Below are 12,404 nucleotides of genomic sequence, written 5' to 3'. Positions count from 1 at the left end.
TGTCGATGCAGAGCCATTTTCAGGTCCCTCCAGAGATGTTCAATAGGGTTCAAGTCAGGGATCTGACTGGGCTACTCTTGGACCTTCACAGAGTTGTCCTAAGCCACCTCTGTGTGGTCTTGGCTGGGTGTTTAGAATCATTGTCTTGTTGGATAGTGAACTTTTGGCCCAGTCTGAGGTTCTGAGCACTGTGGAACAGATTTCCATTGCACTTTGCTGCTTTTCCCTTTCCCTCAATCCTGACCAGTCTCCCAGTCTTTGCTGCTGAAAAACACCCCCACAGCATGATGCTGTCACCACCATGCTTCATTGTTGGGATGATATTGGGCAGGTGATAAGAGGTGCCTAGTTTCCTCCAGACTTAGAATTTAGAATTGAGGCCAAACAGTTCAATCTTGGTTTCATCAGACCAGAGAATCTTGTTCCTCACCATCTGAGAGTCCTTCGGGTGCTTTTTTGAAAATTCCAAACTGCCATAAAGCCCAGATCGCTGGAGGACTGCAATAAGGGTTGTCCTTCTGGAAAAGTGAACGAGTCTGAATACTTTCTGAATGCACTGTATATTCCATAGATATACTGTAAAATGGATTTAATGAAATTCTCAAGGTTTTTAATTTTTTTTAAAAAAGGAAACTGATATTTTTCCAGATTATCCCATGTATATAATATTTACCTCCTATTATCCCCCCCATCAAAACCACTTGTCTGACTTTTCTTTTTTTTAAAAAAATCACCTTAAATAGCAATAGTAGACATGGGAGTTAAAATAAATAAGAAAACAAGAGCTGTCCCTTCTGTCTTTCATCAGTTGCCCTACCTTGCTAGAAGAATATTGTATGAATGCCAAAATAGAGGGAACAATAAGAATAGTTGTACTAATACAATTTCTCATAACCCCCCTCCCCAGGATTCATACATACCACTACAAGATGGCAAGACTCTGTTCCATGCAGGTTTTCCATCAACACCAATCACACAAGTGATAGTAGAAGGATCAATAATCTTGTAACCTGAATCACACTGAAAAGTAATACTCGACCCAAGTTTAAAGTCTGTTCCAATTCTGGTTCCATTCATGATGTTGCCAGGGTCAAAACAAGCTTCCCGTGGTTTTTCTAAAGAAAAAGAGAAAGAAGGTTAAGACTCTCTTAAAATAAAATTTAGGAATCAAGTTGAATCAATATAATCCACTCCAGGAACGAAAAAAGTTACTAACAGTTTACTTAATTCCTATCTCACTTTCATCTAGCTGAGCAAGCTTGTCTGTCCATCCATCCATACATCTTTTTCTTCACAAGTAGATTTGGATTATTAGAATTTAATCTGAAATTACTATTAGAACTGCACATACAGACAATATTGCTTATGAGGATACATTTAGACAAATTTTCAGTTATTATATGAGATCTAAGATTGCTTTGATTAGCTTTGTCAGATGAACTAGGTCACAAACTAGAAGCCTTAACAGTTTTCCTGGATCTATCATATTTTTCAACATCACCAACCATAGCATATTTTGAATAACCAATCAAAAAAGGACCTGAAAGCTTTTAATAAGAATAATATTTGCAAGTATTTTTTCATATGAAAAAAAAATAGCTTGCATGTTTAGTTACTACAAATATTCAGTATACTGATAGTTAAGTCCCACTGAGTTTGTTGGGACTGACTTTTGAGTATATAGTATCAGTTTCTATTGTAATAGACACTACAATTTTCATAAGTTAAAAATGCCTGAATTTTTAAGGATTTATTTTTAGCAATTTCTGTAAAATAGCCATTTTTAGGGAAATAAAAGCTTCATGATTAAACTAAAGAATGCAATATATTTGTTTATTTCTACAATGCTAAAACAACTGTTATAAACCAAATTGTTTGGGGTGACCTTTTAAAAATTGTGTTTGTTATGAACATTTTATTTATTTTTATTTGCAAAGCATTAGGACTTTGCTGCTTAGAAAAAAAAAATCTTGTGAATTCTATGCAGATATAGTAATTCAAGCAAAACTAAATAAATTAACCAATGAGCTAAGCAAAATTGCACTATGGAACATTCTTATGGCAAAAAATCAAATAGCATTATATAATTAAACATGGTAACGAATATCTGTCAGAAAATAAAGATATATATTTTATATAGTGGAAAAACTAATTTTGTATTAAATGAAAAGTATATATTTGTGCTCAAATTGCAGATATGAGTATATTATGTAGCCATAAATATTAAAATAACTCTCAGTGAATATGCAAGGCCTTGCTTTGCCTTTAAACATCATTTATTCTACTGTAATATGACTAATTCTTTAGAGAACTACACATCTTTTGGAAACTAGTGGGATGTTTATAGCTTGTTGCTTTTCAAAACTGGTTTGAAACTGAGAATTTATCTCCCTTCTCTGTCCTCCATTTGTATGCAGATGGGCAAAAGTAAATATTTGGAAAAATAAGAGAATGTCTAAAGAAGTTATATCATTCAAATGGAAAAAATAAAGAAAAAAGCAGTGGAAGACTGGACTGAACCTAAGAGCAAACCAATCATGGCGAGGCAGTTAATTTTCATTCAATAAAAAACCAAATTAAGACCAAACCTGATTACTGAGAAAACAAAAGACCAAAGGGCACAACCAGCTTTCCCAAAAGGGAGAGTCAAAAATTAGGCAGGGCAGAATAAAAAATAAATAAAAGTTTTGAAACTTATCTTACAAATAATGCTAGTCTGTGAATAAGCAGAAATGTTGAAATACTGTTTGGCATTAGCTTTCAAACTCCTTCAATAAATATTATTTTATTCTCAGTTCTTAGATTTTCTTGTGAGCTATCTAAATGGTTTCAGCCCAGCTTCTAGTTGAAACTTGAAAGTAGTTATAGAAAAAACATTAACCAGTTCCAAATTAGTATAGAAATAAGTGTAAATGTAATGTAGGAACATTAAACTATGAATAATAACAGAGAGCCCTTTTTATTTTATTTCTAAATAAGGTGGCTGCAACACATTTAATATAAAACACATTTTTAAGACTTTATAAAATATATCCAATACAATTAAGATAAGAGTAATTTATAAAATCAGCCCAATATAACTAAGATAAGTTTTTTTTTCTGAATGTAGTATGCAACCATTTTAATGACGTTATCATTGAACAGTATTCTAGAAAGTGCCGTTAATGATATTTGTCACTATGAGCGATTAGAAATCCAATCCATATCATTATTGCTAATATTGCTACAAATCTACACAAACTTCATCTTGATTGAAACTGCATTCATTGAAAATAGATGAACTTCGTATTATACAATATGGTAAATATGTATTGTTTTAAATTTACCTTTATAGTCAATGGCAAATCCTGCCATGCCAACTGAAGCATCACTCCGAAATGCCAAGAACAGATTATTGCCATTGCTCTCTATTCTATCTGGGGCCTGGGAACCTTGAAAACTGCCAATCAGAGGGCTGTTAGAATCTCCTCCTTCGTAAATATGCAAAAAATCATAACTAGGTTCCATGTTGAAACTGAAATAGAAAACCAAGAATATAAAATGTCTCTGGATTTGGTGGGAAAGAAAAAGATATCACTAGTAGAAGTGTTCCAATTATTTTTTCTTTAGCATTTGTATTTATTTCTCACAAAAAGATTCCAAGTAGCAATGTATGCATAGTAATTTATATTTCCAGTTTTTCTGTTTATCCCTTTTTCTTCTTTATTTTCTATGAGTCGAATTTTGGCATAAACAGTAGTTCTGCTTCTAAGGCTTTCTTCAGCCTTTTCTAGATATAAAAGAAAAAATGGAAACCTGTATCACGGTGGCCTGATAGCTCCTGCCCCTGCTAAAACCAGCAGGAAGAGGTTGGGCGCTAACACTAAATCTTATTTGCCCAACATTGATCAGAAAGGTCACATGAAAAAAGTGGAACCACTAGACACCATTTTCTTTAAAATATACACAAATATTTGAAATACATTTTAGAGAAAATAGTTGTATTTTATAAGTAGTGATTTGGGAATGCAACTATTTCAATTTTTTTAAAAAAACTTACTTTGGGGTAGACTTATGCGGTTTACACAGTCAATCAATATATAAAACACATGCAATGCATACCCTAATAAACATTATAAGTAATGTTTTGGTTTTTGAATTGTTTTTAATATTGCTGCAACTGTTAGTGATTAATTGGTTGATTTACTGTGGAAGAAGAAAGTTGTTATCATTGGGAATTGAAGAAAAGAAAAGTTGCTCCCCTTCAACCGGGAATATTTGAATAATTATTATGGACCTTCTGTTGTCACTTAGTATATGATAAATAAAATAAAAATGTCAGAAACAGTTAAGGTTCATATTTTATCTTGTTTTTCATTTTTTTGCACAGGTACTTCTCATTTAATAATCACAACTGTGACTGACAAGAAGTTAGGTGAAAACAGTCACTAAGTGAAACTATGATTGCGCTTTTGATCTTTGCTTTGCTTTACAGACCTGAAAAGTCATAAATGTGAGGACTGGTCATAAAATTACTTTCTCGTTAACTTGTAATTGTGAAGGAGACAGTTGTTAAATAACTGCTTTGTAAACTGTCCAGACTCATTTTGAATTGGGTTGCTATATATATTGAACAAATAAATAAACATTAAACGATCAATCAAGTGTCCTTAAAAAAAATCTCACTATGAAAGACTCCATGGTCTAAAAACCTAGTATTTTTGCTTCATTTATAAACTCTAAATACTTAGGGGCTATCTAAACCTAAGAAATAACACTCTCAAGAAGGATGAGGTTGCTTTGCCCCCACCTCGTTAACATCTGAAGAAAAAGAGAGCATGCGCCTCAACTCTCCAGCTGACCACAAATGAGTAGGCAAATTCTCCTTGGAGAAAAAAGTTCCCATTATAATATAATACAACATTTATATAGCTCAAAACCAGGACTTTGAACTGTACTCAAAAACTTACAGGTAACTCATGCAGTGCCCAAAAGATCGGACTAAGCTGCTAAAATGACTTTTATTCACTAGCATATGGGCTAACTTTCAAATTCAGTTCAAAAGGAGCATATTGCAATAATCTAGTTTTGAGGTAATGAGGATATAAGGGATTGTCATCAGGACCTCCCATATCAAAAAGGGCCACAGGTGGCACAGTAGCTAAAGTTGGACAGAGTCTGCGCTACCAGCATCCACTTGGTAATCAAATTGCATCACATTTGTGTCAGAAGCACTGAAGCGCTTCCGGTTGAAAGGATTAGCTGGCAACATCATTGCACCCAGTTAGGTGCTCTTTTCATGTGCCTGGCAGGAGCTGGAGGAAGGACGAGAGCTCATCCCACCCCACGGCAGCACTCAGATCTTGAATGTGGGTTTGGTAACTTGCCACCCAGCATCCTAACCACATGAGCCACCATGCTCCTTTGTAATCAAGTAAAAGTTATGAATTAAACTAAATTTATATTGAACTTGATACCTGGTGATTGCATCCATACAGATTTCTAGGTAGTGTTCTGATAGTGATTTATCAGTGTAAATTATACTATTTGTGAAATATTTCATTACACTGTTTTTCACTCTATAAGTAAAGTTTTTGTTTATTTTTGCAAGGTTTTTTTTTCAATCTAGCTTCATAGAAACAACATAAAAAGAGGTTATTAATTTATTTAATTCAACCTTATAATCATTCCACTACACAAGCCCAGGCTTAGTTTAGAAACTTGAGGAAGTTTACATGAGGTTTCATTCTGGTCATGCAATGACTTGGTTTTTAGAACCTTATTAAAATATTACTTTTTCTATCTGGGAGTATGAAAGGAGTTAAGTAGAAAACTAAACTACTCTATTGAATCCAGTTATTGCATTAGCGGTTTCAAATTACAGCAACTATCTTCACCATAATTGTTTTTCTTTTCTGACACTATAAGAGGTAAGTTACATCTGGCACTTCTTTAATTGGATCACAAGAAAAAGGTAGAGAGGGGCAAAAACTATATGCCTTCTAATAGACGTAGGACTAGATGGATCCTTTTAGACTAACCCTAACTCTAACCCTAACCCTAAAGGATTCCTTTAATAACTCATACATTTTTCTCATGTCATTACTTGTTTTATGTGTCACGTAGCACTGATGAATATGTAAGGCATAGATAGGCAGCAATTAGCTTCCAAGTCCTATTTTTTCAGCATACGCCTCCCCCAAATTATTGTTGAACACTCTCAAGATAGTTTTCCATTATATTAAAATGGGCAACCCTTGAAAATTACAATATTTATGCCCTAAAGTTAACATACTACCAAAAAAAAAAAAAAAAACCCACCTTAAATACTCAGGCCCACCTCATTCAGCCCTGCCTATGGCATAGTTTTAAAAAGTAATTAGCCAAGCTCAATAATATATTGTGCAATTTTTGAATGTGACACTTAAAAGAAAACACAGTTCTTGAAATACCTTCTGAATATCAAAGCAATGACAAAATCAGGGTTTACTTTTATTCTCCAATCACATTCCTTCCCAGGAGGATATGGCTGTGGATAGTTTGGTGATAAAATAACACCTGCTGGACCTGTAAGATTTCCACCACATGCAGCTGTCACACAGGAGAGAATAAGAAAATAAAAAATGATCACATGTCAAAACTGAGGACTGGAAACTGTCAAAATAATTTAGGTTCTTATACATTTCTTTCTGACATCTTATTTTCAAATATTTATCACAACAATTGTAAGTACAATGAAAATCTCTTGTATAAAAAATGTGTAAGTACAGTATTTATTCTCCAGTATGAAAGTTCTTCCCTTAGGCGTGTGAAGTTCATTTAATAAAGCAACCCAATAATGAAGTTAAAGCACTCCAGACATTTCTCTGCCTGACTGAATAAAGACTGGGAAAAGAAAAAAAAGTAGAATGGAGAGATGGCATATGGGAAGAAGCAGTCTTTTGTTGTATTTGACAAGGTGGGAAGTTACTAAACTTGCTTATACTTGTTAAGAAATATACTACTTCATCACTTATAAAGATGGAAGGACACTTTGTTATGTATTTCTTTCTCTTTATTCTTTCTTTTCTTTCTTTTCTATTTCTCTATTTTTCCTTTTTTCTGTCCCTTCTACTTTTTCTATTTATTTCTTCTATTCTTTAGTTTGTATTAGTCTTTGGGTTGTAATTATAATCTTAAATTATGGCTTAAAAACAAGGGGAAAATTGCACAGTTCCATTTCAAGTAAACGATTAAATTTTAAATCATGCACTTAAAATTAGGGTTCTTGTAAACAGTAGGAGAGAACATTTATAATTTTAATTAGAGTAACAATACTAGTCAACCCATGTTGTCATTTTCTTATTTAAAAATTGGATCAAATATATCACTTCCTTTCTAGATTTTTATTGTAATGAAATCTCAAAACTCTTCTAATATTTTCCAACAAGAGCATTCTGGATCCAAAAAGACTGTAATTTAAGCTATTAAGATGTTAATTTAAATTGTTAATTTAAAACATCTTCTGGCATCCTAGTCCATATGTGGACATCTCCAAACCTGGAAATCCAACTCTTGGAATTATCAAAAAATTCATCTTGTCCATTGCAGCATCAGTTTGACCTCCCAAATTAAATTCTTCAGAATTCAAAAATATTTGGAGGCTTTCTAAAAACCCAGTCCAGGGTTCACAGAAGCTAAGTCCCCATAGGGAAAAAGAAATAGATAATTTGTTTTTTCTAAGAATTTCTGGATATGTGGTATCACTGCCTTTTGCTTCACCTTAATTAAATATGGGATGTTGGAGAAAGCAAATAAATATCCAAGGTGGTTAGGTTCAGAGCTTCTTAATGCAAGGATCTCACTAATAGCTCTTTAAGCTCTTTAAGGTGATAAGCATTTTTTTTCCCTGACAAGAACGATTACGATTTCAGGAAAGAATTCAGGGTAGAATCCAGGAATCCTAAGCATGTTAGGTAGGAATCTAATAGGCAAAAAGACCAGATACATGAATTATGAGAAGCAGTTGCATTAATCCAAACAGACATTTAAATGGTGGACCAGATAGCTCAGGAAAAGCATTTCCTAAAATGTTACAAAGACCAGCTTGAATCTGGGGGGGAATAGTTATTTATCTATTTGGTTTGTCAATTGCTTACAAGATAATAGGTATAAGTAAAAACATAGTTATGAATACATGGATACATATAAGAAAAATAAAAAAAAATAAAAAAGGAACAATAGGACAGGGACGGTAGGCACGTTGGTGCGCTTATCACCATAAGTGATGCAAATTGCTCATAATGGAGCTCAGTTGTACTAATGCACCAGCTGATTCTACCAAAGACCATGTCATTTGGTTCACAGCCCTAAAAAGTTGGCTGGGTTTCTACAGATGAAGTCAGAGACAATCTATTGTTTCTGCCTATTTCTGATTATTCTAGCATAGGCTTTGTAATGATCGTCTACTGTATTCATCAGCTTAGTTACTAGAATGTAGAGCAATTGCTCAAGTTCTCATTTCAGTCTGCTCTTTTCTATCATTACTTCCAGGATTTTCAGGCATGCCCCCTATTTACTTAAATGAAATATGAATATTAATTTGCCCTGACAATGTCCTTATTTTAAGAAGATAATTTGAAAGAAATCTAAACAGTACTGTAGTACCAGTTATCTATTTCAGAAGTATTATAGGCACTGTACACTGATATAAACATGGTAAAACCACTCTGGATTAGGGTTACAAAAAATGCCAACAAGGACTACAACTCAATTCTACAAAAATTGCCCATTCCTGAAGTTTACATTAAATGCTGCAATGAAGTAAGTGCAGCCTTTATGCGTTCAGACGTATAGCATTGTAAGTTAATATTTGAAGCTCTAGGATCTTCTGTTGATCAGCTGGCATACGTCCAGATTTGGGTAGTATTCTGCTATTTGAGATAAGTTGATTGATTGTCAGCTCTCAAGAGCTGCAGGAAAGAACTAACCATGATTTTGGTGAACCAGTCATTGAAAAGAATAATTGACAAATCTACATTTCAATAATGATGCAGATGTTATCTAGTCGTGTAATAAAATAACTGCAAGAAAACAACCAGAGAGCACCAAGAACCCCTCAAATCCATGTTTTACTGTTTTCTTAAGTTAAAATATATATTGTAATCAGATGCATACTCTAAGAAACTCACATCCAGAATACCCAATCATAGGAAATTGAAATTTTAAGAATACAAATAAGCTATCTACAAACAAGTTGTGGTTTATCAGTATTTACCGATAATAGAAGTTTATCGTTTTTCATAAATAAGTTGTGAGATTCGTAGCTGATGCATGAAATGTATGTGGTATCACCCTGAATGACCACCGAGAATATCATGAGGGAGTATACTTTAACTCAAAGTTGCCCAACATTTCATGTCAATACCTAAACATGTTGGTGCATCGGGTTGCCAAAAGAATCGATTGTTCAGTTGTACACAAGTAATTTTATCCAGCCCTTGGAGTTGATACCCTGGATCACATTGGAAGGTGATTGTATCTCCAGGCTCTCTGCTGTCTCCATATCTACTTCCATTCTGTGGGGTCCCAGGGTCATTACAAGTAGATGCAACCGATGCTGCAAAGAAATCATGAAACAAAATATATTAGAGACATGTTTTGAATGTTAAAGATTTTGCATTGCATCACACATTTTATAACAACAGTATTGTATACCATTATTTGTCTAAGTTTGGAAGGAAAGTTATTAAGTAGGATTGCTTTTCTAGGAAACTGCCTGCTCTAATACATCATATTAGACGATTTTCTTCCAATTATCTCTGTAAGGAAAAGAGATGGAGAGATTGCATGCTGGAAAATAATCTCAGTGTGTTTGAAATAAACGCTGAGCAGGTATAAGATGTATGGACTACATGCTGCCATTCTACAAATAACCAAAACAATAAAGAAAAGTCATGTTGCAGAAACAAGGCTGTCTGGACACAGTCTTTCTTTGATTTTATTTTTCCCCCTGAAAAGGTAAATTAAGGACTGTAAATCAAAGCCAGAACATGGAGGAAAAAGTTAAGAGTCAAAACAATTCTCACAACTTTATCAACAATGGTTTATAAAGATAGGAATGTTACATCTAAAATTGCTTATTGTTTGGGTTAGACTTTATCTTATGCCATAAACTATATTAGAAAAATATATTTTAAAAAACCATATTGCCCAAAGGCATTCATACTATTCACTAGCATTGAAGCAAACCACAATGAAGCCAAAATGATGACATGTACATAGTGACTTCATCATATACTGCATATGCTACCATTAAGTACTTGCCTTTCTGTCCTCATGGTCTGTTGGAAGGTTAGTGTACTGATGATTTAAATATTACTTGGCTAGATATTTTACAGCTATTTCATATTCTGACTCATTGTTCAAGATGTCATGGGATTAATTCTATTTTTGCATCTACCAACCTCACCTGCAAAAAAACTATAGTTTTAGAGTGTTGAGACCTATTCCGTGCATTTCACTGTCTATGTTTATTAATGCCAAACAGATGGGAGACAAATGACAATTTTGTAATAAAAGTTGTTCAATACCTACTTAAAACAGATAGAACATCATGCAGAGCATGGCTTCTAGAATTCTTTCCAATATCTTTCCTAGCAATAGGAATATATTTCTCCTCTGTAACGAAATACAGCACATGCATGTCTGGGTGCTGCCTGTCATCTACAGATCTATGATCTATGCCTAGGTAAGGGAAGCACTGGGCAGATTGCAAATATGCTGCTCTGGCTCAGATAATTGGGACTTAAAATGGAACAGTCAACAATGTTTTGAACCAGTGTCCAAAGTCCTCTCCCGTAAGGATGAACCGTAAGGATGAACTAGGGACCTTTTTCCTCAGTATTTTTCTTTGCATTTTTCAACCAGTTCTAACCTATTTCAATCTTTCTTTTACCAGCTTCTCCATCCACCCCCTCCCCCACAAAAAAAAATAGCTTCCTTTTATGGGAGTAATGCAGTGCTTCGGTCCCTTTATATAAATGTTTTCCAACATTTTGTTTGGTTGATGAGTATTTTCACAAAGTTATTAACCTGGTCTTTTTTCCCCCTCAGAAATGTTATGATCACCTGAACTTTGTAAACTAGGATATCATTAACTTGATGAAATTATTACAAGCAGTTGCACTCTATTACACTAAGTTGTAATACTCAGTTTTGCTGATAAGGAGGTATTAATACTAAGTAGGCATAACACAATTCATCAGAGTACTACAGCTTAATTATTTCTAAAACAAACTATAGGTACTAATGAATAGGAGAATTCATCTATGGCAAGATTGACTCTTATGAAAAATATTAATTGCTTTTTGGGCAATAGATTCACTCTACTTCCTAACAGATGTAAAATAGCAATTTCTGCATGTACAGTTTTGAAATCTTTCTTTCCTAACCATTTTGTGTGTACAAAAGCTCAGAAACCACAGAACAGTTCATAAAAGTGTTGCCCTTTTCCTAACCCCGTCATCAGTGACCACAACATTTCATCTCTAGCAAAGATTTCAGGTACCAAGGATTTTTAAGAGGATTTAAAAAAAAAGAATTTTAAAGTTACACTTTAAATAAAATAATTAGGCTATGATATATGTAGTTCTCGACTTTGAAGCACAATTGGGAGCAGAATTTCAGTTGTAAATCATTGCAGTTTTAAGTCAAGATACCACACTGCCAAACTTAATTTTATGACTACTTTTACTGTAGCTTTTACATAAACCATTAAGCGAACCAGTAGTTGTATTTGTGAATTTATTTTATCTGGCACCTTTTGCCAGAAAATGAAAAAAAAAAAAGTTACAAAATGCAATTGCCTGACTGTGGAATGCTGCAGTGGGTTGTAAATGTGAGCTGATTGCCAAGTATACAAAATGGAGTCATGTGACTGTGTGGATGGTGTGGCAATCATGGACTGTAAGTAACTTTTTAAAAGGATTTTGTTTTGTTTTTTGGTGACTTGACTGCTTTTTGGGCAGTTGGCTCATTGGTGGCCACATCTCATGGTCACATGATTGCAATTTGCATTTTTTCCCTACTGCTTTCCAGTATTTTGTGCAGGGTTCTGGCAAAATACCAACCATTCAAAAGAATGGCTTTGAAAGAATATGATTTGCTTAACAACTTCCATAAAAAGGATTAGGGCATTGGATCCAGTTATGTCGGTGCCTCAATGTATGACCATCACAATGTAAACTTAAATTGCAGTCCCTATTGCAGTCATAAACTGAGGACCACCGATGAATCTCTTGATTCAGAAAGTGGCGGTGGGAGAAGACAGTGGAATATGGAAGTCAGCAAAATAAAAGACTGTCAATAAACCTGCAACAAATTAACTGTAGGAGCTTGAATATTTTAAGACCAGAAATCTTCTATGGCTAATGGAAATTTAATAC

The 12,404-nt window shown here is 34.0% G+C and overlaps 1 protein-coding gene across 1 annotated transcript in view; it reads right to left on the bottom strand.

Moving 5' to 3' along the window:
* The window catches only part of CSMD1 (CUB and Sushi multiple domains 1), a 1,143,868-nt gene that overhangs the window by 140,437 nt on the left and 991,027 nt on the right, over positions 1-12,404 (bottom strand). Inside the window, exons 27-30 of the mRNA XM_087916392.1 lie at positions 9,386-9,577; positions 6,432-6,570; positions 3,327-3,514; positions 921-1,115 (exon numbers count right to left, since the gene is read on the bottom strand). Of these exons, the coding sequence (XP_087772518.1) occupies positions 921-1,115; positions 3,327-3,514; positions 6,432-6,570; positions 9,386-9,577 (714 nt within the window). The remainder of the gene's footprint in view (positions 1-920; positions 1,116-3,326; positions 3,515-6,431; positions 6,571-9,385; positions 9,578-12,404) is intronic.

The sequence above is a fragment of the Pseudonaja textilis genome, chromosome 1, assembly GCF_049901715.1.
Source record: "Pseudonaja textilis isolate UNSWEBS1 chromosome 1, rPseTex1.2, whole genome shotgun sequence".
Lineage (NCBI taxonomy): Eukaryota > Metazoa > Chordata > Lepidosauria > Squamata > Elapidae > Pseudonaja > Pseudonaja textilis.
The sequence above is the reverse complement of the archived record's forward strand: the minus strand, read 5'-3'. Positions and strand labels throughout refer to the sequence as shown.